The sequence below is a fragment of the Maylandia zebra genome, linkage group LG12 (genome assembly GCF_041146795.1).
Source record: "Maylandia zebra isolate NMK-2024a linkage group LG12, Mzebra_GT3a, whole genome shotgun sequence".
In the NCBI taxonomy this organism is placed as follows: domain Eukaryota; kingdom Metazoa; phylum Chordata; class Actinopteri; order Cichliformes; family Cichlidae; genus Maylandia; species Maylandia zebra.
The window spans coordinates 30,617,823-30,645,805 of NC_135178.1; the positions used below are offsets into that span (position 1 = coordinate 30,617,823).

Below are 27,983 nucleotides of genomic sequence, written 5' to 3' on the forward strand. Positions count from 1 at the left end.
TTGTCTCATTCCTTAGTCTCCAGCCTCATATACAATTTACTACCAGCCTTTTCTTTGGCCACCTCTCTCTTTGCTGTACACCAATCCTCCCATTACTCCTGTCTACATTCCTCATCTTCTCCTTTCCTGTTGTGCACATTTGGGTGAGTGTTGAATATGCCACACTAGTAGCGTTCAGAAATTGCTGCAGTATTATGTAATACTTATGAAAATCTGGGGAATTTGGGAGTCTCGAGGAAACAATTACCCCAGAGCTGCACATCCTTTCCAACTCTATCTTTACCTAACATATAAATACAAGTCCTTTTCTACTTCCTTAAGTATCCAGCCTCAGCTACAACTGACAACAAGCCTTTTCCATTGCCACCTCTCTCTCTTTGCTGTACACCAATCTTCACAGTACTCCTGTTACATTACTCATCTCCTGCTTTCTTGTCGTGCAGATGTTTAGTAAGTATGGTAAATAAGTTAATGTTAAGCATAGTTGTACATTTTAATTTTCAAGCCACTGCTTAATGAGTTTCGAATGTTACGCTGATGGTTCTCGTGTATGTTGTTACGTGTGACATTTTGAATTATGAATAACCACATACAAGTGGTAATTCGTTTCCGACAGTCCCTAAATGCAGCATTGGTATGATGGAAAAGGCTGGCTTGTTGACTCGCCTGAGCTTTGGTTTCGCTGTAGCTACGGCTGGGAAAGTAGCTAGTCGTTCACTAGTTAATGTCAATAATGTAGCCCTCGTCAAATGTTCTCGTACAAAGAGATGACGGTCTTTAAATGAATTTCGTGCTGTCGGGCAAGTCGTACGCACGCGCGACGTTGTTTGAGTTAACACTGGCTGAAGTTAGAAGATTGTGAAGATAACAACTGAAGTTCCTCCGGAGTGATATGAGTAGCGCTGGGCTGACCAGAGGTAGCCTAGCTTGTGTGGCGAGTTAGCCAGCCGAGTGCGACATGGAAAAAACAATATTTCCAAGTGGCTTTAGGCCATAAATGAATTATTATTTATTCGGACAGCTATCAAGAACCGGTCTTACAAAAACCGAAGCAGAAGTGTCTGGCAGTAGCTTTCCCATCCTGGCTGCACTGCTGGCCTAGGTAACTAGGAGAAAGCTACCTAGCTGCACGTCTGGCCCCTCAACCATAGTAAGTGTTTACACTCGTAAATTGTTCATTGACATGGTTGTACGGTTCACTTTTAAATACTGGAGTTGCTAAATGCATTTATATACTTTATTTGCATGATATCTAAGCTAATATGGGTGCGTGTCTTGGCTGTTAGCGCCAGCTTAATTAAACTAATGAAGCTATAGCTAACGGTAGCACGCAAGATCATGGCCTTGGTGACTTTGTTCTGAAGCCAAGTTTATAAAATATCACTGGATATGCCCAGTCGCACTATCGATTTGTGACTTTGCTACCTGTCACATTTGGGTTAATGTACTACGCGTCCAGAAATTCTGTAGTATCATGTAATCCTAATAAAAGTTAGAGAAATTTAGGAGTCTTGAGGAAACAATTATTGCAGAACCTTGTCTTAAATTATAGGAGATGGTATATGTAGCCAAACCCCCTTTTGCTCAGTGTATTTGCACGTCAGAATTTATTAAAGCTAATGTCATGGGTTTCCTCTTTCTCTCTGGGAAGTATCAAACTGCATTCAAAGTATTTTTCTTTTGCTTACAAACCAGTGTAATTTTAAATTAATCATGTAAGTGGGGGAAAAAATAATTTATCTAGAAAAATGCTGCGCTTTCACTTTTTCTAGTTCCTTTTAATTTGAGCTTTTGTTTTCGGTTAGCTGTTGCAGTTTCTGTAAATGAAACTTTAACAAGCATGTATTGCTTTTTTTTTTCTTTCTTGATGTTTTCTGAAATAAATCGTTAGTAGGTAGGTCTAACTGTAGTCAGCCTTGTTTTCCAGTTGCTCTTAAGTAAATTTTTTTTAGTGTCAACAATAATGAAAATTACAGAATCAATGTCAAAACAAATAAGAATCTATAAATTCTTCCACAAGAAAAAGTTAAACAGAATTTGTGTATAAGGTAGTGTCCACAATTTAAGCAATATGAACCTGAACTTAAAAGTTACTCCTGCTGTTTTTTTTCCCTGTTGTTCAGTTTAATTGCATCCGCTTTGATTCAGTGATGTCAAAAAGTGACGACAAAGGAAAGGGAGTTATTTATACTCCAGCATAGTTCCACTTGTTTTGTTATAGCACTAGTCACTTGAGCAGAGCTAATTTCTGTCATTTCTTTGCTGTTAGAAGTTTATTAACAAATTTTATTTTAAATTGAAGATATTTAGTGTTTTCGTTGTCCAATAAAATAAGCACAGGACTGTGATAATGGCCTATTTATACATCCTATTTAACCCACAATCATAAGCTATTTATAGTAGGTTTTAATTTTGTAAGAAGTACCATAACACTCATAATTCAGCTCTCAATTTGATTAGGGCAAGAGCAGTAGGGGTTTGCGGATTAGCAGCTGTTTGAAAGACGATTTCCTTATGCTGCTTTGTTGTGGCAAAGTGCAAATTGTACTCATTTTAGAGCTTTAATATCTACAGTCTTTACTATTTAAGTGTAAGTAATTGACAAAAAAATGACTTCTACGTGTAAAGGCAGCCATTGGTTGAATTAGATATACAGCTTTTATAATCTTTCTGCCCTGACAATGGTTCCCCTGTACTTCAGCTTTATGCAACACGTTTGATAACAGTTTATGTAAAAGTTCATTCCATGTACCATAATCAGAATATTGAATTTATCACAGAGTGCTTTAAAAAAAGGAGACGAAAAAGAAGAACTCTGTATCATTCTGTATGCTGACATGTCACATTAAACTGATTCTGATTCTGTCTGATATCTTTTTTCCAAGCGAAGAGCCAAAAGAGGTCGTGTCAGTATGCTTATGCTCGTTTAATGAGAAAACAGGACAAAAATTTTCATCAGTGCTTCCAGCCACCATTGGTATTCCTCCCGATTCCTGACTTTGACCTCCTTTGTGTGACTGTCTTTTTAAGCCAAGTTTTAGTAAGATTACCATGTTTAGTGAAAAACGTTGTTTAGTGATAAAATTAATGACGTAAAATCCAAAAATAGTATCTCCTGATTCTTTTAATGATGTCCCCTACATCAGCCATAACATTTTATCATAGTTTATGCCAGTCACTGTGAAACATTATTTCAGAATATCTTTGAAAATTTTCAGGTTTTAGTCAGCGTCACAGATGTCGAATTACTGTCTTTATTAGATTATCAAGTAATATTTTAAAAACTGCTGATTCTGGTCAGTGTTCTCCTTTTGTGCTACTTGTGTGCATCATTTGTTACAGTAGACTATAAAATTTTCCTGTGCCACTGGGTTGGTATGTCTGGGAAAGCTCAGTTGTTGGTTTACGTCATATCTGACCAATTTAAAAACAACAACAACAACATTGGTTTCACTGGTAGTTCTCCTTTCTTAAATATGAAGTCCCTCAGAGGTCTGTACTGGGTTTGTTTTTTTGTTGTGCTACCTGTAGGTCACATTAGTCAAATAGCATTTAGTTTTGCTACCATGCTGATGACAGACAGCTCTTTCTCCCAGTAAAATCCACTGATCCAACTATCCTCAATAACCTTATTTTCTGTCAAATGTTAACAGACATTTTTTTTTCATTTTATTCTTTTAATGTTTAGATTTTTATGTCAATTTTAAGTTATTTATTACAATGGAATCACACTATCCTAGTCATTCTTTTACGTACACTTTTGTTTGCTTTGTCAGTTTTAATTTATGGTTAAATGGTTTTTATATGCATCTTATATATATATATATATATATATATATATATATATATATATATATATATATATATATATATATATATATATATATATTTTTTTTTTTTTTTATGTTTCTGGGAAACATTTTGTAATGCTGGTTTTGATGGGTTCTATACTAATTAACTTTACTACTATTATTATTACTGAAGGTTGTATGCTGTTGATGGCCTCCCTGCCAGCCATGGACACTGTGACAGACACATGTCCAGTGGCGCACCAAAATGGGACTGCCCATCGGGAATCTGCAGACACAAGACCAGCTGCTGTTGTTCTAAGGCTTCATTTATATCACACCAACCAGGGAGTGGCCGACGGCAGCTTTCTAAGCTACCCACCTGGGGACTATGTAGCTGAAGAGCTGTGCATAGATGCGGCAAAGGCATGCAGTGAGTACTCACGCTGTGCAAGTCTCCATAAAGAACTCCCATTCATGTTTTTTTTTCTGTAACTTGGAGCATAGATCCCAAGATAAGGTTATCAAGAGGCCACAGTAAAACCTAATAACAGAAAAATTGGTAGTTTGTTCGCTCATCTCCATGCTGTGTTTAAACTTTGCCTTTATTGTCTTTAATGATAAGAAAAAATAAAGTTGCTTAGCTTTGTACTGTGTTCTTTTTCTTTTTAAGAGGTAAAATTCATCAACAGTATGGCTTTGCAGAGTGGGACTACACTCACCTGTGCATTGTGCATCTGATGATAAAACAAACACAAATGACATTTTAGACAATCTTATTGACCTTTTTCACTTTTTACTCTATGTATCCTGAGGCATAGTCCTCAGAGCTCCCTCTAAATAAAGCATTCATTTGTTGTTAGTTACCTAATTGAATATAATCCAAGTTTACAGAACATAATGTGCCCTCTCATTCTTTCGTCACTGTAGGTATATCACCACTTTATTGCAGCCTTTTTGGTCTTTTCCGAGAGCAGGATCACTTGTGGTTTTCACCCAACCACATCTTCCAGCTTGATGAGACTGCATCTGAAGATGTGTTTTTCAGAATACGGTAGCATATCTTATTTTGCCTCTGCAATTTCTCTTGTGTCTTTTTGAGATTTAAAATGAAAACGTCTTAATGACTCTCTGCATTTTCTTTCTAACCTGTTTTCACAGGTACTACTTCCCTGGTTGGTATAGTGGTGGGGCATCCAGGGCTTATCGATACGGAGTCACAAAAGGTTCAGAAAGCCCCGTCATTGATGACTTTGTAATGTCGTACCTCTTCTTTCAGGTAAATGCTCTCACCTAAACCCCAAATAGGTTAGAAGTTGATTGTTTATATGTAGGTTAATTTAACAAAAATATTCAAGAGCAGCATTTATTACCAGTAATGTAGACAACGTGTTAAAAAATAGCAGCTTTTATCCTTGAAGTGCAGAGCTATGACTTTGGTAGATTATGAGTTAGGTCACATGTTTAAATGATTTTTTTTTTCCTCATTACTCAGGGATACATATAAAGATATGAATAAGAAACTAAGATACTGGTGTATTTTATTCTATTCTCTCTGATCTGGCAACTTCAGTGTATCTCATTATCTCCCTCACACGAAAGAGAGAGATGTGACTGTAGTGTTAGCATTTGTATACAGCAATTTACCCCTCTGCATCTATGAAACCTAACGTGAAAGCAAGTTCCTTACTTGCATTTCACAGATATTTCTCTTCTGTCACTGTCCAGAAATGTAACTGGCATTTAAGGCCTATTAATTAAGTCAGTAATACAAAGAAAAATCCTGTTATTGAAAGGTACAGTTAGGGTACCAGTAAGGATCAATAACAAAACCAGTACCTGCTACTGTATGTTTTTTGCTGGAAATTCACAGGTTTATTTAAATATTTAAATATTACTCTGCATTGGGTACTTGCATTTGTTTTGCTTTGTTTAGAATGAAATTGTGTTATATACAGTTCATTTTTTTTAACATTAAACAAATGAAAAATATCTATTTAAGAAAGAAAGTGACAAGTGCAGTAAGCTTTATCAGAAGAGTCCTCGAAACTGTACAGCCAGTTAAAACAATTAAAAAAAAGTAATGTATAGTGACCACAATGTAATAGAAATATTTCCAGGGTAGGTGAATGGTTATAGTTTAAGCCTACAATGTGGCTGAAGTTGAACTCTGCATGAATTTAGGATTATGTGGAATTATGGCGATGGAAGTCTGTCGTGGTGGCCCGGCAAAACCCTAAGAGGGAGAGATGAAGTACCACCCAAGAGGTCATTTAAATATGTTAGTGTGTTTGCAGCCGTTAAAGCTATTCTGTATGCTTGCGTTCATTTATAGGATATGTTAAACTCTTTGTGGTCTAGTCAGCTTACAGTCTGTGCTTCTGACAAGAAAGTTGATAATTTGTAAAAGGGCAAGACCAAAATGAGGGGGCATTGTTGAATTTTAGAATTTGCTGTCATTTTAATAAACCCTTTTTTCAGTGTTGGGTGTAATAACAAAAAACTGTTTTATTGAAGACACAATAACAATAGCTTGTAATTGGTGCCCAATGCCATATGTTAAAAAAAAGGGTTGAACGTTATCTTGTAGTTTTGCTCTTGTTTAGTGTTCACACTGGCTTCTTATTACAGTCAAAACAAGAGCTGCAAATATGACGCCAGAGGGCCTCACGGGAAGCTCATTCATTGGTCAGTTGTGGTAAAGAGCCACCCTGCATAATCAGTGTTTGATCCAGTCACTGCAAGCAACCTATGTTGTACCTAACTTTTCTCTAAACTGTTAGGGTCAGAAGGTGACAGAGAAATATTTGTACATAGGGAAAAAAAAAAAAAACAAGGCAAAGAGAATGGGAGGAAGAACCTTGACATGAGGCTGTGATCAATAAAAATATAAATTTGAATTAATTTTAAATTTATTGTTGCACATTACTGAACACGGATAGCATTGCCTGCTTTGGATTAACACCATAACTGAGCTTACAAAAAATGAGGCAATTGTTTGTAAGCCTGGTTGTGATTGTATGGTCCATACCCATTTTAAATATCAGTCTTTTGTGTGCTTTAATAGGAGCATATCCTGAGATTGTTGGTTTAATTAAAAACTGTCACACTTGCTTAGAGCTGTGCGATATGACCAAAATCTCATATCCCGATATAAGACATCTAGCGTCCGATAACGATATAAATCACAAAAATGTAACATTTTCTGTAAATTCTGTGAATCTCGGGCAGCTCGACTTGCATGAATTGTTTCCAGCTGGGCGTCGTGTACCTGGAGTAGAGTGTTTTTAACATGCATGAAACGATACATTTTTAGACATAAGTTGTAACGGCCGCCGTTTTCTTTGTGAGTATTTATTACACGTGTGCTGCGGGGAAAAGCCTGTTCTAACGATTGAGGCTAAGCTTTATTTTTTTTAGCACCTGACGGCTCTTTTTTGCTTTTCATCTGTAAATAATCTGCATACTCTTTCACGTGATTCAGTTTATTTTGAAAAGTCTCAACAGGATCTTGAGCTTTATTGTGAAAGGTTTATGTAGAAAATAAACAAGCAGACACGCGATGGTTTTACCGTCGTTAAGAAAACAGGCGCTTGTCTGTCCATAGTGTGGTTATATTAAATATAAGAGAGAGAGAGAACTTTAAGAAATTAATATAGCCACTACAGTGACCAAGTGCCAAAACGATGAAACAAATATTGCCGTAAGCAGTTTATTTTGCGACACCACGAAACAAACGATAGCGTAAAATGAAACGATAGACTGTTTTTATATTGTTCTATCGAACAGCCCTACACTTGGTATACAGAAATTACTTAAGTTGAGTTACGGTAGACTTGAAAATATGGACAGACAGCAGTACACTCACCTGAACGTTAGCAGATACAACTAACAATGATTGGTATTTTTCTCTCATCGCAGTGGAGGAATGACTATCTGAATGGCTTGGTGAAGTTTTCCAACTCCCATGAGACACAAGAAGAGTGCCTTGGTTTGGCTGTACTTGACATGACAAGATCAGCCAAAGAAAAGCAGCTGTCGCCTCTTGATATATATCACTCTATAAGGTACTTAGAGTTGCTTTTATGGGTTTTATCTGTTTCACTGCTACTAATTGATTTCACTCGTGTTGTGCATCAATAATGCTGACTTGCCTTAACAAAAACAGCTGTGAAAGGAATTTGGCAAATTTGCACCAGGTGAACATAATTACTGAGGCACCTATAGACTTAACCTCCTAGGACCTGGTGTTCACATATGTGGACCACACATTTTGGGTTATTTAGACCAAAATACTCAATTTTGCTCTACAGGGGCCTGATATCCACTTACGAGGAAATTATACTGCTACTGTTCTATCGAAATTTTAAACGAATATCCTCATATGTGGCTCTTATTTTTCTTAAAAACAAAAATAAGGTAAAAAAAAAAAAAACCCAACAACTGGTAATTCTTTGTTTTTACATTCATCGGGCCCCAATATGCCCAAATATCAAACAGAAATTAAAAATGCATGTCATGGAAGACTTCGGGTCTTAGGAGGTTAAACATACAGGAGCTACTCAGCTATGAAAGTCCATACCATGAAAGTCCATACCATGAAAGTCCATACCATGAAAGTCCATACCATGAAGCTCCTGGCGCAGAGTTTTTGCTGAGGTTTGGAGCTCTGCATTTATGGAGTCAGCAGAGAATCTGTGACTTTTACAGCACCTCAACACTCACTGACCTCACTCTATAGCTTTATGCTGTCTGCCACATTGTGACTGAGTTGTCATGATTTCTGAATGCTTCCACTTTGCAATAATTTTACATAAGGTTGATTATGGAATGTTTAAGAACAAACTTATTGCGATGGTGACATCCTAGTAAAGTACCAAATGGGAAATCAGCGAACTCTTTAGAACCATCTATTTGATTACAAATGTTTGTAAAGGCAGACTGAATGGCTAGATGCTTGATCAAGTGAACATTTTGTGGTCATAATATTATGTGGTGTTGGCCAAAACCTTTGTCCATTTAGTGTATTTGAACTTGAAACATCAAAGAACAACTCTTTAAATTTGTGTTGCTATCTTTTATTTTATAATTTTGTACAAAATATGTGGAAGTGCAGAGCTTTTTTTTTTGTGAGACATTTAAAGGATTCATGATACTTGGCATATCACGCTGACATGAGAATTTACTGAATCTCTTTTAGCTACAAGTCCTTCTTGCCAAAGGACATGCGAGCTCAGATCCAGGACTGCAACTTCTTGACACGTAAACGCATCCGCTTCCGCTTCAAGCGCTTTATCCAGCAGTTTAGCCAGTGTCGGACTACAGTTCGTGACCTTAAGCTTAAGTACCTCATCAGCATGGAGTCTCTGGAGAAGTCCTTCTATACAGAGACCTTCCAGGTCAAGGAGCCATCAGGTGTCCAGCGCATCATCCTGGTGGCAGCAGATACTGGCATACAGTGGTGTCGGGAGTTGAGTAAGGACTCGGAACAGGTTGGTACAATGAGTACTACTGTGTTAGTGTATATTTTGGAAGATAAAGAAACTGACGTTTCACTGGAACATCTTTTTTGATAGTCCTTGAGGTAACAAACAAGTGTTTAGATTCTGAGAAAACAGATTTAAACTATCAACTCCACCTAGGTATCAGTCAGTGCAGCACATGCTGCTTTCTTTGTAAAAGGGCCTTAATGCAGCATTGAATTGTTATTGTAGTAATTGTTTCTTTTAAGTTCCTATGTTACACTGTTTTGCCAGGAACTACAGACCTTGTGTGATTTCCCTGATGTCACCAACATCAGCATCAAACAGGCCAACAAAGACGGCACTGCAGAGAGTCGGGTGGTTACCATTAACAAGCAAGATGGCAAGAATCTGGTAATTTCATCTTATAAATCTATTTCTTTGTAGACTCTCACCACAGCCATCACCCAAGTGTCTACTCATGCCTTTTAATATACCGATAAATTCACATTTCTTTGTTGGTTTGTGTGACACAAATCAACGATGTGGTCTGTTACATTTTTCTTGATATTTTAGGAACTGGAATTCCCCAGCCTGCTTGAAGCCCTCTCTTTTGTGTCCCTCGTTGATGGCTACTATCGACTGACCACAGATGCACATCATTACCTTTGTAAAGAAGTGGCTCCCCCTAGGCTGGTTGAGGCCATATCTTCTCATTGCCACGGTCCAATCACGTATGTAAAATATTATATTGTAACATCGACATGTGTAAGAACTTCCCCCTTAAAAAAATCCAGCTTGAATGATGTAAAACACGATGTATTTGATGTTTTATTCATTTATATAGGTGAATAAAATTTCCCACTTGCCTTGTGGGCAGTCTTTATCCTTCAAGCTTGGGTCCTCTACTAGAGGCTTTGGAGCTCTAGTAGAGCTGGACGGCGTCAACGTGTTAGCGAGCTAACCACGCTAACGAGCTAACCGCGCTAACGACATGCAGCCCGGAGGGGCTGCACGGCCTAAAATCCTTTCATTTTCTCAAAACTCGACAGTGCGCCTTATGTATGAATTCTGGTTGTGCTTACTGACCGCAAACCGATTTTATGTGGTACACAGCGCTCAGCAATCTGTCAAAAAATGTTTTAATATGACTTTGCTAAGCTACGGAGCTGCACGGCTTGATGTCGGAGGATTACGGCTACCGGGGAGGAGCCTCGCGGAGTGATACGTACTGTGTGTGTGTATAAGGACCACAAATGGCACCTGTTCAGAGACGTGGTGCAGCTGTGAAATCTGTCTCTTTGTTATTATGCTCAGCGTCTATTAGTTTACATTTTGACTGCACAATTGTGAGCTTTTTGTTATGCACAAAAACAACATTTTCTTTTTATTTATGGACCATGATTATTTAATAAATGCTGATAATTTATTTTTGAGTAATTTCTTCATGTACATCTACGCTGTATGTAAATAAAAGTGCCCGTGTGACATCTGGGACACAGTGTGACTAAGAACTCTCTTTTTGTTCTTAACTTATGGCTTTAAAAAAAAAATCGAGATATATATCTTCGCCATCCAGCTAAAAAATATCGAGATATGAATTTTGGGTCATATCGCCCAGCCCTAATGGCCTTGTTCCTCTGCTTGTCCAGTTGGTTAGTCATCACCAGTTTGTCTGTCTCTATCTGGAATTCCCACAGGATCTTAGTTCGGTTATTCTCAACCACCCTATTTTGACGTTGGGACTTCCAGGCCATACTCTGATTTTCCTGTATACTATGCCAGCCACTTGGTTATGGCGTTCCGTATATGCCCTGCCTGCTAGCATCTTGCAACTTGGTGCAGCAGACTATGGATCTTGTGATCAGGTCTAATTGCTGTGCTGCCACGATTAGTGCCTTTATGTAGTCTTTCAGTCAGCTTTGTCCATCCATTAGTAGATATCAGCTTCCACTTCCATCTGGCGGTGATACATGCTGTGTAGGGTTCTCTCCTTCCATGATGTTTTCTGTTCTTGCTTGGGTTTCTGCTGCCTGAGGTATTCACTAAGCATGTGAGTAGTTGTAGCCATCTTCCAGATGAACTCATGGATGTTTGCTATTTCATGCTTGATCGTGGTTCTGACACTCACTGTTCCTCGCCCACCTTCCCTCCATGCAGGAAACCTTCATGAATAGTAACAAGCTTTCTTGTCTTGATGTCAGTGGCTTCCATCTTCTACTTTGCCCAGCTTATTATCCAAGCAGGGTATCTGATCACCAGCTGGGCGTAGGTATTGATTGCCTAGATCTTGTTCTTCCCGTTCATCCTCAAGACTTGCTTTAAACCTTTGCACATATTTGGCGATTGATGCGACTACACTTCTTCAGCCTGAATGGCATTCAAATGTTGCTGTAGATCCTAGTGGTGTTGATCAATGAATTGATGTCTTGTTTGCTCTTGACATACAGCTTGATGTCATCCATGCAGAGGAGGTGGCTGACGTTTAAACCATTTCGTAGACTATAGCCTGAGTGAGTTAATGTTAATGATCTCACTGAGGACTTTTAGGCCTATGCAGCAGTGGGGACTGTGTGTGTGTATTTAATAAGATTATTTATTTATGTTTAAGTCAAGGCTGTAAGACCTCAAAATTCTTTAAAGCAAGGTTTTGAAGTTCTTCAAAAGTTTTAATGATACACTTCACACCACAGGCTGCTCGAAAGAAAGTGCCTAATGATTCAATTAAAAAGTGGTTATTTTCTGAGTTGTCCTCTATGTGTGAGCAGAATAGTGGTTTACCCCTTGTGTTACTGGCCTTTATGTTTGAGTGATTCATTGGTCAGTGTTAAGTGGCCTAACAAACAAAAAAACATTCCTCTGAAATTGTTAGATACAAAGACAACACTGTCAATGAGTGAAAAAGCAGCCAATGTTCAAAGAAATCTTTGAAACACTTTCAGAATCTTGGAGACCATTTTCAAAATCTACAAGAAAGTCTGGCTCCTTAGAAACACAATATTCAGAAATAAGGGGTGGCTGCAAGATTTTTGCACAGTACTGTATTTTGTAGATATGGGTGATCAAAGAAGTAAAACCACTTAATATCATCTTATGGGGAACTGTCCTTGTCAGTTTACTTTTTAAATCAGACTGACAGAACAGCCAGTCTCTAAAACAAAAAGGCAAACCTATATATTATTCTTTGTTTCTACAAAAACCGCTCCTCTCCTTTCAGCTCAACAAGTGTTTTCTCAGTTAATTCTTTACATGTATAATCTTTAAACATTACCACTTTCACCAGTCTACAATGTTTCAGAGTCGGTCATTAAACTCAGAGCATATGCAACACTGAGCATGTGTAAGTTTAACACTTGCACATTAGCAAAGCTGTTTCCCAGTCTAGATTTACATTATGCTGTTAATGAGAAAGACAGAGACACGTGTGTGTGTGTGTGTGTGTGTGTGTGTGTGTGTGTGAGACTATAACAGATGGATGGATAATTTCATGAATATTGATATTTTTGTCATCTTTTTTTTTTTTTTAATTTTCTGTCATCGCAGGTTTTTGGCTGATGCTAAATTGTCAGTTTAACAGCAAATGGTAATAATATATTTGCGTGTGTGTGAAAGAGAGTGTGAGATAATTCCTAGATGTTTAAATATGATTATTTCTGCAATTTGAGCCTGCATTATGCTTTTATTGGAAGTGTGTTTGTTTTAGGTTAGACTAAACTAAAACAAACACTTAGGTGTTTTACACTCATAAATAAATATGGGTATTTAAAATGTTTATACTATTGTGTTCCTATTTAATGTTTAGTAATGTGGCCAAAATGTAGACAGATTCCTTTGGCAGTTGGAGTTTATATATCCCACTTGTATTGAATCCCAAATATGATGTCAATAAAGGCTTTCTAACTGGTAATACTGCATTTTCCTCCATCAATTTTATTTTGTTGTTTTTCTTGTAGAATGGAGTTTGCAGTTAATTGGCTTCAGAAGTCTGGAAACAAACGGGGACTGTACATTTTGAGATGTAGCCCGAAAGATTTCAACAAATACTTTTTGACTTTCCCCGTTGAGGTAGGTGACACTCAGTTGTGGTCTTTCATTTCATTTTTTTGTTTGTTTGTTTGTGTGTATTGCCCAAATGTGACACAAGAGTCCATGAGTGGGTTTGGTCTGGCAAATTGGCTGGCTAGATTTTTAGTTTCTAGGTAAGTAACTTTCATACATTCTATATTTATCTTTTAGATTAACTTTTGTCATGTTATCACATTTGTTGTTGAAATGCACCAGTATGTGTTTATTAATACCTACTAATTCTTTCTGGTATTGTATTGTATTATTGTGATGTCTTTCATGATTAAAGGATTCTAGGTTTACATTAAATTCATCATTGAAATGGTTAATTTGGTGTCCTCTTTGCGTTTGCCAGGTGTATGATGCTATAGAACACAAGCACTGCCAGATCACCAGGTCTGCAAGTGGAGAGTTCAACCTCAGTGGAACCAAAAGAAACTTCAGCAGTCTGCAAGAACTGCTCAGCTGCTACCAGAAGGAAACAGTGCGCTCAGACAGCATCATTTTCCAATTCAGCAAGTGCTGCTCTCCTAAATCCAAAGGTAAAACTAACAGAATCTGGATTTGTCCAATTTAGGTGCATGTTAGCAGAGCACAGATGGTAGATATTGCATCAGAAGGATTTTGTGGAGTCTGTAAACTCCACAAATTGTGATGAATGGAAAATGTACTGTATCCTGAAAGGATAATGACTCTATCTCTTCGCATTCGTTTATAAGTTAACACATTAGTTCTTTCTAACCAATGGAAATTTAAATAAATTTAACAAATGTATTGGGCAGGGATGGTCAGGGTGGTGCCTGTGATCATTGATGACATTTGTTTTGTTTTGTTTTTTCAATTCAGTACACAACTAGCCTTGGTAGTGTGTGTGAAACTGTATAGTTTGTGATTAGTAGATTCTATTTTGTGACTTGGTGGAGTGTTTCTCCCACTTAAAATGCAACTTTCAGATGAACAGAATCAACGTTCTGGGATTTATTTAGCTGGCCGGTTGAGCATGAATCAAGACATTATATTGGCTTGTTACAAGTTAAGACAAAGGATTCAAAAGAAACATTCAAGTGTTATACTCATTTTAAGTATGTATACTTAAAATGTATACATAAAAAAAAAAAAAAAAAAAAGTATGTAAAGAAAACAATCTTTGGCTCGTCTGTGTTACACGTCAGTAGCGTACACTATATTGTGTATTCGGTAAAAAGTAAAAGTTGCACTGTTTGAGGTGTGCTCGTTGCAGCACAGGTACAACATTAACTATCAAAGGTGACTGTTTTTCATTTCCAGTTTATGTTGCACTGCTTGTGTTTTTAGTACTGTTCGGAGTTTAAATGGCAAGTGTTTGCAGAGATATCACAGTCCACACAAACTAGAGGTGATCATGGGAATCTGCTGGCACCAAAGCAAGCACAATGAGGTTTTTGATGCAGCACCCACTTTCTGACTGACTTCACCGCTTGTAAACTGGTTGGGGAGGACACTTTTTTTTTTCCCTAGTGACTACAAGTTTCCACGAGGTTGCTGGTGTCTAGGCTGTAAATCTTGATTTCATAGTCTTAGCTTTTGCTTCTGTATTTGTCATTAGTTGTGTGCAAAAACCCTAAACTTTATATTTAATGTAGAACAGTTGAAAACAACTTCCCCATGTAAACTATTCTGTTGTATGTTTTTGTGGAGTACCAAATGAAATGTCCATGTCACATTTGCCATGCATTTTGAAAAGCTGTAAATGAGGTTTTGTGTGTTCTTTATTCTGTAAAGGTCACAAAAGTACTAAATTTGATTTTCTAGCAATCTTATACTACAGAAGAAAAATGCACGAAACACAAACTACCAGGCAGGATGACTCAAAGGTGCCTCGGTCTTTGTCTGCTTTCATAATTCTACCACAAGTCTTTTTCCCAGAAACTGATGAAGAAACACAGCATGGAACTTCTCGAGTCTTTGTCATCAGTTCCCGTGCTTCTCTCTCAGTTGGATTGTTACATTTTATTGCAGGATACTTAGTAAATAGTTTCTTAATAATAATACATTTTATTTGAGGGTGCCTTTCTAAAACCCAAGGTCACCTTACAAAGAGAAAAAGACATCAATAAAACAGTAGATTAAAATAGATTCTAATGAATTAAAATACAAAAAAAAAGCAAAATACAACCACAAACAAAATTAAAAAAAAACAACAACAAAAAAACCAAACACGATTTGACAGCAAGTAAAATCTGTATTAAAGCGAGTAAACCAGTTTAAACAAGTAGGTTTTGAGTTGTGACTTGAATAAGGGAAGGGAATCTATATTTCTTAAGGCTGAAGGAGGTGAGTTCCACAGCCGAGGAGCAGAGCGACTGAAAGCTCTGTGCCCCATAGTGATAAGCCGAGCAGAAGGAACAACAAATTGAGTGGCAGATGAAGATCTGAGCGGGAAACTGTGGTAATATGAAGCAGATCATAGAGATAAGGAGGGGCAAGGTTATGAATACACCTAAAACGTTAGTGAAAGTATGCAGACCGGGTTATGTAATTAATGTGAGACTGAAATGAGAGAGTACTGTCAAGTATAACACCCAAACTCTTTACCTGCGTGGAAGGAAGGGGGAATTTTCAATATTAATGGAGAAACTGTGAGATTTGGTTAAGGTAGAGGCTGTGCCAACGAGTAAAACTTGAAAGTATGTTTTCTTTTCTTTCCAATAACAGAAAAGTCGTGCCTCCTCGTGTGCAGGAGCAACAAAGGTTCAGAAGTGCCACTGTCCCCATCACTACATCGACACAACATCAGTCAAATGGTGTTTCACAAGATCAGGAAAGAAGATCTGGAATTTGTAAGCTTAGTTTACATGTTCAGAGCGTTTAATATGTCTGTATGCCCTCATTTATCCAGTCATTCTTTACATGAATGTTTCTAATGTTCAGCATTATTATGTTATAGTATTGAATTGCTATACCTTTATAGGATACCCTCCATATTTTCACCAATAAGTTAAATGTGCTGGTGTTATGAGTTTTTATACAATGATGATCTTTCTCTTAGATGGAGAGTCTCGGTCAAGGGACTTTTACGAAGATCTTTAAAGGGGTTCGAAAGGAGCTGAGAGACTATGGAGAGCACCAAACGGAAGTAGTCATGAAAGTGCTGGACCAGGCCCACAGGAACTTCTCTGAGGTCTGTGGCTTTTGTGCATGTTTTGCTTACAGAGGCGTTGATTTTTGTAAATTTGTGTGATTGCCCAGATTTTCTATTATATTTACGTCGGGGGGCATAACAAAGGCTTTGACTAGTACTGGTAGTTAGTTGAATTCATTTTGTGGTGTGCTTTAGATCATCAGCCTAAACACTGGAACTTTACACCACCGCTCTTGAGTCCCTTTACTGGCATATTTTAAGGAACTCTTTAACGGTGGAAATTTCAAGCAGGAGCCATGTGACTTCTTTTCATAAGCTTTTCCTGCTTTATAAAAGCATCATTTGGCTCTATTTTTTTGACTGTTTGCTGGAGAGGGTATCTATTTTTAATTTTTTAATTTTGTTGCCTTGAGTCACTTTTTTTTTTTTTTTTTTTTTTTCTGGTTTTGGGGTTGGTTTTTTTTTTTTAGAAAGGGGCAGAAGTGCATCATTGTAAAGGAAAGACAAAAAAACAAGATAAAACAAGATCACCATTGCATAACAGGATCCGCAAAAATGAATTTTATCTCAATCATCCTGGTTTCATAATCATTGGAAGCCCTAAATTTAATTTGATTATTCATTGCACAGCCTTAGAGTAGGAGGTATTCTTGGAGTAATATTGGAGCTTATCTTAGGTTTTGTTAGACAAATATAGCTAAAACACTGACGTAATATAGTTTTGTTTGGGGGTATTTTTTCCATCAGCAAACAAATATATATTTTCTTTTTTTTTTTCTTGTCCTGCAGTCGTTCTTTGAAGCCGCCAGCATGATGAGCCAGTTGTCTCACGTACACCTTATTCTAAACTACGGCGTTTGTGTCTGTGGAGAAGAGAGTAAGTTGTCTCAGTACCTATTTATTTGGCAAACAATTTGAGCCATGTCATTAAGCCTAATGTGCCAACTATGCACCATGCTTTACCACAATCTTGACCGGCTGAACTTGGCTGTTCATACATCCTTGAGAAAGGTAGTCCCAGAAATCCATATGCAACGGGGTCAGTCGCCAAAATTCCCACATCTTACACATGATCTTGTCGTTCGACTTTAACGTTAATACTAATTAGTACTTACAACCAAGTACTGATTAGTAGTACTAGTAATACTAATACAGAACTTTTTAATGCCAAAACCCGTTTTTGCTGAGCTAAGAAATCAGTAAATATTTCAATGTAAACTAAGGTTTTGTTGGTTGTGTAAATCTTCAAGAGTCAACATGTTTATTTAACAGCCAGAAGTCCACTGTGAAGGTTTTAAGTGAAAGTGTTTGTGGGGAGTACATTTGGACCTGGTTGGACTTTGGGCTAAAGGAAAGCTACCCTCATAGCTTTCATAAGCTATGACATCATTAAACACTTGACCAGTGGCTTTATGGTGTCAATCGCCAGCTGTTTCTGAGTACAGCATGATGGTCATTTTCTAAATGATGGTCGTTTAGAAAATGTTAACAAGCCGCTGCCGTATGACTGCAATGTCGCTGAGTTTTTAAACCAGATCTGTTTACTTGTTATGTTAAGATGACGACTGGAAAAAAGATTGAGGCTTTAAGACGAGGACACACTGACTGATAAGTGACAGCCACTCTTTATATATACTCAGTGGGCATATATTAAAAACATGTATCTAAACTGATTGTAATGTAAAACCGAGCTGTAGCCCATCTGAGATTCTGTTAGAAACATTCAGTTCCTGAATTTGGTTTTTGTAATAAATCTATAAATCGCTGTACTGTACAAACCATAATTCCCACATCTTTAAGTCATTGTATTTATTTTTTTTAAAAACTTCTTTCCAGACATCATGGTTCAGGAGTATGTGAAATTCGGCTCACTGGACACCTACTTGAAGAAAAACAAGAACTCTATTAACCTTCTGTGGAAGCTTGAAGTGGCGAAGCAGCTGGCCTGGGCCATGAACTTCCTGGTATGAAAATATGTGCCGCTTCATTTTAGGTCATGTCATTGCTAAAATATTGATAAATATAGATTTCTTTGTTGCTTACAGCTGTTTAGTACTGAAAACATTTTTTTTAAAAAGAAGTGAAACTTTAAAACTAAAGTACATTATAAAAATAAATGTAAGAACATAGGAAGTGTTTTGTTAATAAGAAAGTGTGATAGCTTCTCTTTTCTGTTCCTGTAGGAAGAAAAACATCTTGTTCATGGGAATGTGTGTGCAAAAAATGTTCTCCTGATCAGAGAAGAGGATCGGAGGGCTGGGAACCCACCTTTCATCAAACTAAGTGATCCTGGTATCAGCATCACTGTCCTGCCCAAAGAAAGTGAGTTTGTCCGTTGTGTCGAAGATCAGCAGGGGGCAGTAGATAGCTAGTTAATATATTAATGTAACTGCAGTGAGCTTTATTACTTTTTTGTTACAAAAACAGAGCTAAAATGAGTTATTTGCTGTCTTGTTCTGCAAGCATTTGGTAAGTGAAGAGCTAAAAGTGGAAGGTCAAATGTTTTTGTCTGTAATCAGTTCTCATTGAGAGGATCCCTTGGGTGCCCCCTGAATGTATTGAGGACCCTGCCAAACTGAGTCTGGCTGCTGACAAGTGGAGTTTTGGCACTACACTGTGGGAAATCTGCAGTGGTGGTGATAAACCTTTAGCAACACTAGACAACTCCAAGGTAAAGCTGAGTGGCAACATGTAAAACATATATTCATATATATATATTGTTTCCATATAAATGCATGCTAATTGAAGAGTTGCTTTAAGTCACTCCATCTGCATCTGCACACCGGCATTAATCCCCAATTTTCTGTCCTAGAAAACCCTGTTTTACATGGATCACCACCAGCTTCCTGCACCAAAGTGGACTGAACTGGCTAATCTGATTTCTAGCTGCATGGACTATGAGCCCACATTCAGGCCTACGTTTCGTGCCGTTATCCGTGACCTCCACAGCCTCTTCACACCAGGTTGGTAGACGCCTCAAAAACTAAACTGAAGTTGTAAAAACATAACCAGAAACATGAATGTAGTATCTTCTGGGTCACAACATTAAAAAAAAATAATGTGGAAGTGCCTTAAATCTGGATTCTAGCTGAAGGCCACCAGATGGATATAGCTGTGGATGCAAAAAATAAAACAAACTTCCGGTTTCATAGAAGTGGGTCATATTGAATGCAAAATTAAGTCTCTTTTTAAATCTTGGTCATCCGTAGTATTTACCCTGGGGTCGGTCTGCCTGCAGTTTCACTGTCAGACTCACCCCTCCACTTCACAGCTGGTTTTTACATGATCCTGATGACAAAAAAAGAGATTTCACAAGTGTCCATTATCCCTCAACTATGATTCATGCCTGGGGAGGCCAGACAAGTCCAATGTCTTTTCCATCCAGACACAAGAGTTTTCTCCTTTCTTTCTTTCTTCCCAGACTATGAGTTGATCGTGGACAGTGACATCCTGCCAAATAGGACAGTGGGCTCTGCGTGGGCATCTGGTGGGTTTGACAATCAGGATCCAGCTCAGTTTGAAGAGAGACACCTCATATTCTTACAGCAGCTGGGCAAGGTATGATAAATGTGGAGGTTGAGGTATTTTTGAACAAAATGTGCATTCAAAAAGGATACAGTACAATTAAAAATCAAACTATGAATAAACAACGACGGCTCAATTATTTGTTCTTCTGTTCAAGGGAAACTTTGGCAGTGTGGAGATGTGTCGATATGACCCACTGCAGGACAACACCGGAGAGGTCGTGGCCGTGAAGAAACTTCAGCACAGCACCGCAGAGCACATGCGAGACTTCGAGCGGGAGATCGAGATCCTAAAATCTCTTCAGCATGAGAACATCGTCAAGTACAAGGGTGTTTGCTACAGTGCAGGTACTTTTGATCAACGTCTCTGTAGCTTGGTTTTTCTCTTACAGAAACAAAGTAAGCAGGCTGTTTTACATTTTCATTAACTAAATGCATGGTACAAACATTTTCTACTTTTTTATCTTATGTGGGAATGGAAAAAATAATTCTACATACATATTTCTTAGTATCCTCCCCCCAGTGTGGCTTCATTATGTCCTCCTACAATTCGGTTACAGATGAGCATTTTGTATTTTGGAAATTTTCCTTCCTTCAGGTCGACGAAACCTCCGTCTCATCATGGAATATCTTCCCTTTGGAAGTCTGCGAGATTACCTCATAAAAAACCGAGAGCGAATCGAGCATCAGAAGCTTGTCCATTACACTTCTCAGATCTGCAAGGTACTGCAGACATGGCCAGTTTGTCCCTTGTTTGTTCGTTTTTCTGACCAGTTAAACTAGTGATAAAATATAATTGTTTGTTTTTGTTACATCTTTACATAGGGTATGGAGTACCTATCAAGTAAGCGGTATATCCATAGAGACTTGGCAACACGAAATATCCTAGTGGAGAGCGAACTCAGAGTAAAAATCGGGGATTTCGGCCTCACCAAAGTCCTGCCTCAGGACAAAGACTACTACATGGTGAAGGATCCTGGAGAGAGCCCCATATTCTGGTCAGAATATGTTTGTTTTTTAGAATTTAACTGTGATCCTCTTCTCTATTTTTAGTTTAGTATAGCCTTATAAATTAACTTCAGAGAAATCTGGTGACTTGGTGTGCTGCTTCACAGGTATGCCCCCGAGTCTTTGACTGAAAGCAAGTTCTCTGTGGCGTCGGATGTCTGGAGCTTTGGAGTTGTACTTTATGAGCTCTTCACCCACAGTGACAAGAACTGCAGTCCTCCTGCAGTAAGTAATACATCATACATACAGTGCATTTCAAGTTTTTATGTGTGTATAGAAAGAAAAAAGAAAGTAACTTTAGAGTTTTAAGAGCACATCTCTGTGTGCATTACCAAAATCCACTCATTGCACCCTGACATCTAACAAACAGATCAACATTCCATTTTTAGCAGGCAGTATTGCCTTTTGTCTTTTGGGCATTGCACCATAGTGGTTTTTTTATTCTAGTTAATAGTGGAGTAGTGTTGTGACCTGACTCACACCTGGACAATCCTTGAGTCACACCCTTCAGGTTAACTTCATAGCTTGTAGGAACATCGGTTAAAAAAGGTTCTCATGTTGAAAAAGGAGTGTGTGGAAATCGCCTCAAAATCTTTGTGAATTCAGATTTTCTTTCAGACCTAACAGAAATGAGCTAGTCTGCTGTTTTGAAGTAACAGGTACAACACAATACATAAGATGGTGTTCAGAACGCACACATATCAGATATGTATTTTGTTTTTTTAATTTTACACCTGACCAAACTAAACATTAGTTTTCAAGGAGTTTTCATATGCCTGGAAAACATTATATTGGCTTGTTACAAGTTAAGACAAAGGATTCAAAAGAAACATTCAAGTGTTATACTCATTTTAAGTATGTATACTTAAAATGTATACATAAAAAAAAAAAAAAAAAAGTATGTAAAGAAAACAATCTTTGGCTCGTCTGTGTTACACGTCAGTAGCGTACACTATATTGTGTATTCGGTAAAAAGTAAAAGTTGCACTGTTTGAGGTGTGCTCATTGCAGCACAGGTACAACATTAACTATCAAAGGTGACTGTTTTTCATTTCCAGTTTATGTTGCACTGCTTGTGTTTTTAGTACTGTTCGGAGTTTAAATGGCAAGTGTTTGCAGAGATATCACAGTCCACACAAACTAGAGGTGATCATGGGAATCTGCTGGCACCAAAGCAAGCACAATGAGGTTTTTGATGCAGCACCCACTTTCTGACTGACTTCACCACTTGTAAACTGGTTGGGGAGGACACTTTTTTTTTTTCCCTAGTGACTACAAGTTTCCACGAGGTTGCTGGTGTCTAGGCTGTAAATCTTGATTTCATAGTCTTAGCTTTTGCTTCTGTATTTGTCATTAGTTGTGTGCAAAAACCCTAAACTTTATATTTAATGTAGAACAGTTGAAAACAACTTCCCCATGTAAACTATTCTGTTGTATGTTTTTGTGGAGTACCAAATGAAATGTCCATGTCACATTTGCCATGCATTTTGAAAAGCTGTAAATGAGGTTTTGTGTGTTCTTTATTCTGTAAAGGTCACAAAAGTACTAAATTTGATTTTCTAGCAATCTTATACTACAGAAGAAAAATGCACGAAACACAAACTACCAGGCAGGATGACTCAAAGGTGCCTCGGTCTTTGTCTGCTTTCATAATTCTACCACAAGTCTTTTTCCCAGAAACTGATGAAGAAACACAGCATGGAACTTCTCGAGTCTTTGTCATCAGTTCCCGTGCTTCTCTCTCAGTTGGATTGTTACATTTTATTGCAGGATACTTAGTAAATAGTTTCTTAATAATAATACATTTTATTTGAGGGTGCCTTTCTAAAACCCAAGGTCACCTTACAAAGAGAAAAAGACGTCAATAAAACAGTAGATTAAAATAGATTCTAATGAATTAAAATACAAAAAAAAAGCAAAATACAACCACAAACAAAATTTTAAAAAAACAACAACAAAAAAACCAAACACGATTTGACAGCAAGTAAAATCTGTATTAAAGCGAGTAAACCAGTTTAAACAAGTAGGTTTTGAGTTGTGACTTGAATTGCACCATAGTGGTTTTTTTATTCTAGTTAATAGTGGAGTAGTGTTGTGACCTGACTCACACCTGGACAATCCTTGAGTCACACCCTTCAGGTTAACTTCATAGCTTGTAGGAACATCGGTTAAAAAACGTTCTCATGTTGAAAAAGGAGTGTGTGGAAATCGCCTCAAAATCTTTGTGAATTCAGATTTTCTTTCAGACCTAACAGAAATGAGCTAGTCTGCTGTTTTGAAGTAACAGGTACAACACAATACATAAGATGGTGTTCAGAACGCACACATATCAGATATGTATTTTGTTTTTTTAATTTTACACCTGACCAAACTAAACATTAGTTTTCAAGGAGTTTTCATATGCCTGGAAAAATGGAGCAATCATATTTAATCCCCTTCATAAATGCATAGGGCAGAGTTTCAGGTTTATATCTGTGTTTAAATAAAGTTTTCGTTTAAAAGTAATTTATAATCATTCATGGAGGTTTGTTTTCTTTTATGCCAATATATATTCCAAGTGAAGCCCTAGTAAGCTATATAAGAGTTACTACTAGTAGGTGTCCAAGGGGGAAAGAGTATGCTGATAGTGGCCCCGTCAACAATCTGAAACAGATTGGAAGACATTTTGTTTAAAAAATGCAAAAATTAACCCCATCAAGAGGTCTTTTTCTCTCCACCTATACAGCAAAAAAACCCCAAACAAAATAAAACAAACTGGAACACATGCTGTTAGTTTTAATCCATCAGTTATTGAGTTAACTAGTTAGCTTGTTTATGATAGTGAGTAGTGAGTGAGTATATTACTGTCTAAACTTGGTTATTTTGATATCCAGCTTGAGTGAAATAAAATGAACTCAGTTAATTCCTTTAATCTATTAAGACAGAGCATTTTTACAATAGCATTTAGTCATCGCCAAAGGCTCATTGTGAGCCAGGAAATCCCTTCAAACACAAAAATGCTAAATAAATTTGAAGGAACCCCCTCCAACTGAACAACTGAACAAATACGTCTTCACAGACCTGTCAGCATGTGTCTTTTGGAGAATGCATGCCTTTAACATCATGCAGTGATTCATACTCTGTAAAAAAAACAAAAAATCATAACATTTGAACCCTGACAACAACTGAAAGGTTATCTGACTGCTCCAGGAAAAAAAGAGGCTCTTTTTCAAATCAAATCAATTTATTTATATAGCACCTTTCACAGGATAAAAACCACAAAGTGCTTCACAGTAATATAAAAACAGAAATACATAAAATACATCAATAATCAAACATACAGCACAAATCTAATTAAAAGCCAATCTAAATAAATGAGTCTTAAGCTGCTTTTTAAAAGAATAAATGCAATCAAGGCAACGTAATAATGGAGGGAGAGCATTCCACAACCTGGAGGCCACTGCTCTAAAAGATCTATCACCTCTGGTCTTAAAACGAGTTCGTGGGACTACCAACAGCCTTTGATTAGATGATCTCAGGCTGCGAGAGGGAGCGTGGGGTTCTAAAAGATCAGAAATGTAGGCAGGGGCATCACAATTCAAAGCTTTAAAAGTCAGCACCAAGATTTTAAAATGAATTCTAAAATGTACTGGGAGCCAGTGTAATGAACTGGCTCCCAGTTTTTCGTGTCTTAGTTAAAAGCTTTGCAGCAGCATTCTTTTTGTTTCTCCCTCCCTCACCTGAAGCATCGCTGAGTCGAGGTGTGCACATAAATGCACTTTCCAGGTAGAGCGTCTGTTTCCAGAGAGCCCGAGATAGGATTCTTTTTTTCTTGGGGGGGACATTATTTTATTAAAATTAATCATTAAAATTATTAGACGTTTAAGTGTATTTTTTATATTTTAGTTATACTTTGTTGATTCACTAAGTGACTTTATATTTTGTAAAGGAGAGGCTGGTTCCAGTCATGCCTAGTCTTAGATTAGATTTCAGTTTGCTTTATCTGTAAGGATATTCTTGCGCTTTCTCAAGAGCTTAAGTTTTATTTAGCTTAAGTCATATGGTGAAAGCCAAGCTATTTGAAACATTTTTTCCTCTCCTCCTGCTCAGGTTTTCATGGCCATGATGGGGAATGACAAGCAAGGACAGCTGATTGTCTATCACCTCATTGAGCTCCTCAAATCAGGCAGCAGGCTGCCTCAACCCCTGGGATGTCCTACAGAGGTATCATCGTGCTCTGCTGTTTGTTCTTTTGTTTTGGGGTTGTTTGTTTTTCTTGTCAAGTTATCAGCCCTAACAAATTTCGACCAGAACATAGACAAACTGATTGGACGGCTTTATTCCCAAGTAGTTGCTTAGTTACAAATCAAGCAATTGTATCTTTAAATTGAAGTCATGCTTTTCTCTGCCACTCTATTAGGTACTCCCTGCCTAGTACTGGGTTGTATGCCCTTTTGCCTTCGTGGTTGGCCTAATTCTTACAGTAAACTCACAGTCATGTTAGGGGAATGAGTTTGACATCATTAGAACTCTGTAACGTGGTCTTATCATGCTCTGAGCTACTATTACAAAATGGGTACTAGAGCAGGGCGATATGACCAAAAATATTTATCACGATATACATTTGAAAATTTGTGATAAGGATATAACTGACGATATAATTGACACTAGACAAAATACTTTACAACTCCACAACTTTATTAGTGCAAAAAACCCCATCAATGTATTTTCACTTAAACAAGTAGCTGTTTTTTATGTGCATTAAAGTTATATAAAAATGTAACAGTGCAAATTCCTTGCTGACAATCTAACCAAAAGGCATTTCCAGTGGAAACTGGCCGGCATATCCTCAGCATAACCATGTATAATATCCACAAAACTTAAAAAGAGGTTATACACACACACAATACGGTAATATTATGTTGAAGCACAGTACGTATCACTCCCCGAGGCTCCTGCCGTAATGCTCCGACAATCCATCAAGCGGTGCGGCTTCGTAGCTTAGCAAAGTCGTACTAAAACATTTGACAGATTTTCGAGCGCCGTCTAACACATAAAATCGTTTCGAGGTCAGTAAACACAACCAGAATTCATACATAAGGCACACAGGATTATAAGGGGCACTGTCGTATTTTCCAAACAACACGGTAATAACGACGACCGGCTAGCATGCGCTACCAAAAATAGTGCTTTGTTGTGTATCTGACGGACGAAAGCTAAACCAGTTCCACACCACTGAAGTTGCAGCACTTTTACAAACCACTTCTGGTTCATCCGTTTCATTCAACAATCCACTTTCGCTCTTCTCATTCTGCGTCACCGCCATGTGCGTATGTAAACATAGGCACTGCGCATGCGCGTTTTACCCATATTCTATCACGATATTTCATTTTCCTATCGTTGCCCAAAATTACACCGGTATTACCGTGAACGGTATGATATAGCCCAGCCCTAATGGGTACACTGTGGTTGTGGCTGTGAATGTTATAACTTGAGTACAAAGCAGCATAGGAGTTTGAAATTGATCCCATAGATGTGCCTACTAGGAGGCTGAGGGAAGCACTGATGACTACCAGTGGTTTCTGCAGGTGTGTGACAATCCCAGCCTGTCTGGCATCAACAGCTGTGCCACATTCACAGTCACTTAAATCATCTTTTTCCCCATTCTAAGTTCAGTTTGAGCTTCAACAAGTTGCCCATTGAGAATAGTTTAGACATTCAAGAGTTTTGTTGTTAGTCATCAGGAAAATCAACAGAAATCCTTCTGAGGATTGTTATGACTCCGTTTCCATATCAGGAATCAAATCACTACCAGTAGTTTTTTGTTTGTTTGTTTGTTTATTTGTTCGTGTCCTACTCTTTTTCAGATACATGAAATCATGGAGGAGTGCTGGGACAAAGACCCTGGTTTGCGCCCTTCTTTCAAGGAGCTGGCCCTGCGCATCGACCTGTTCAGGGACAGTAAAGCGTTTTAAATTCACCCAAAGTGCCCTGCTCCTCTTCACCCGAGATGCTCTTAATGTTATTGCCCTACTTGTGGCAAAGGGACAAAGCCCAAAGTGAGGTCCTTCTCCTGATGGATCCCAGCATGTGGCAGAGCAGCTTGCAAATGGAAAAGTTGAGGTTTGGAACGAGAGCCTGCTTATAAACTAGTGCCTTTTAAGCAAGGTGCCCCATGTTGGCCCACAGCACAGTGGAAATGGAGGAGGAGCTTGGACGGTTTGAAAGTGGAAGGTGATGTTCCTGAATTCTGAATCTGTTTGGTCAAATTTGTAACAGAAAAGTTTTGAGGTGTTAGACTGTGAGTAGACTGTTGCCAGGCCTAAAGCTACAGATGCTTGTGGCGAACAAGTTTTGTGTGCAAGCGTCTGTTTGTGTGAGAGTGAGTGCCTGTTGTGTCTATACAAACAGCTAGCAGGGCTAGCTCTTGCCATTTCTTGTCCTTGTCCAACCAGAGAAATAGACAAAAGCTGTTTTTCTATCTATGTTTGTATATACCTACAGTATATTTGTGTATATATGTCCAGTAAAATTTTATAATTTTGTAAAATTAAACTAAATATTATATTTGAACTGCCATGTTATTGTAAATGAAGTATGTGCAAAAATTACTTTAAGAATTGTTTTGTTTGCAATGTAAGAGGTTGTGTGAAAATTAAACGGTATAATTCAACTGTGTATATGTTATGCAGATTTTTTTTTGTGTTCAGTTCCTTTTAACGCCATTTTTCAGCATAAAGTATCGTGCTGTTAATAGGGCCAGTTATTGGATAGTGACAAATGAGAACCTTCCAAGCAACAGCAAAAAATAAATGACTGAAGATTCACAAACATTTACACCAGTGTCTTTGTCAATAACCCAGGTAAGAAAGTCACATAAAGCTGATTCTGGAAAGAAGTCGCTTGGAAATGTTGCTCTCACTGAAAATGCTGCCTTGAGATGAAGGGATCATCTGAGATTGGTGTCAAGGTGATTAGTGGATGTGTTCCCCAAAGTCTTTGATTCCCTGTGTGCTGTTACAGATTTTTCTCTTAA

At 37.8% G+C, this 27,983-nt stretch overlaps 1 protein-coding gene across 3 annotated transcripts; it reads left to right on the forward strand.

Annotated features, from left to right (window-relative positions):
• Positions 1 to 333: 333 nt before the first annotated feature.
• Positions 334 to 27,625, forward strand: jak2b (Janus kinase 2b). 3 transcript variants are annotated; one of them, XM_012918070.4, is made up of 25 exons: positions 653 to 917; positions 1,022 to 1,150; positions 3,985 to 4,221; positions 4,719 to 4,842; positions 4,950 to 5,067; positions 7,710 to 7,855; positions 8,989 to 9,280; positions 9,545 to 9,664; positions 9,827 to 9,984; positions 13,204 to 13,315; positions 13,671 to 13,857; positions 16,010 to 16,134; positions 16,344 to 16,475; positions 17,226 to 17,313; positions 18,273 to 18,400; positions 18,620 to 18,758; positions 18,956 to 19,107; positions 19,249 to 19,399; positions 19,858 to 19,994; positions 20,119 to 20,308; positions 20,559 to 20,683; positions 20,786 to 20,958; positions 21,076 to 21,193; positions 25,058 to 25,171; positions 26,815 to 27,625. In XM_012918070.4, the coding sequence occupies exons 3-25, from the start codon at positions 3,990 to 3,992 to the stop codon at positions 26,920 to 26,922; spliced, it is 3,369 nt and encodes a 1,122-aa protein (XP_012773524.1). In that variant the 5' UTR covers positions 653 to 917; positions 1,022 to 1,150; positions 3,985 to 3,989; the 3' UTR covers positions 26,923 to 27,625. The 3 variants fall into 3 exon arrangements, with proteins under 3 accessions (XP_004546969.1, XP_012773524.1, XP_012773522.1); XM_004546912.4 differs by lacking the exons at positions 653 to 917; positions 1,022 to 1,150 and adding an exon at positions 334 to 450; XM_012918068.4 differs by having other exon boundaries at positions 653 to 1,150.
• The last annotated feature ends 358 nt before the right edge of the window (positions 27,626 to 27,983 follow it).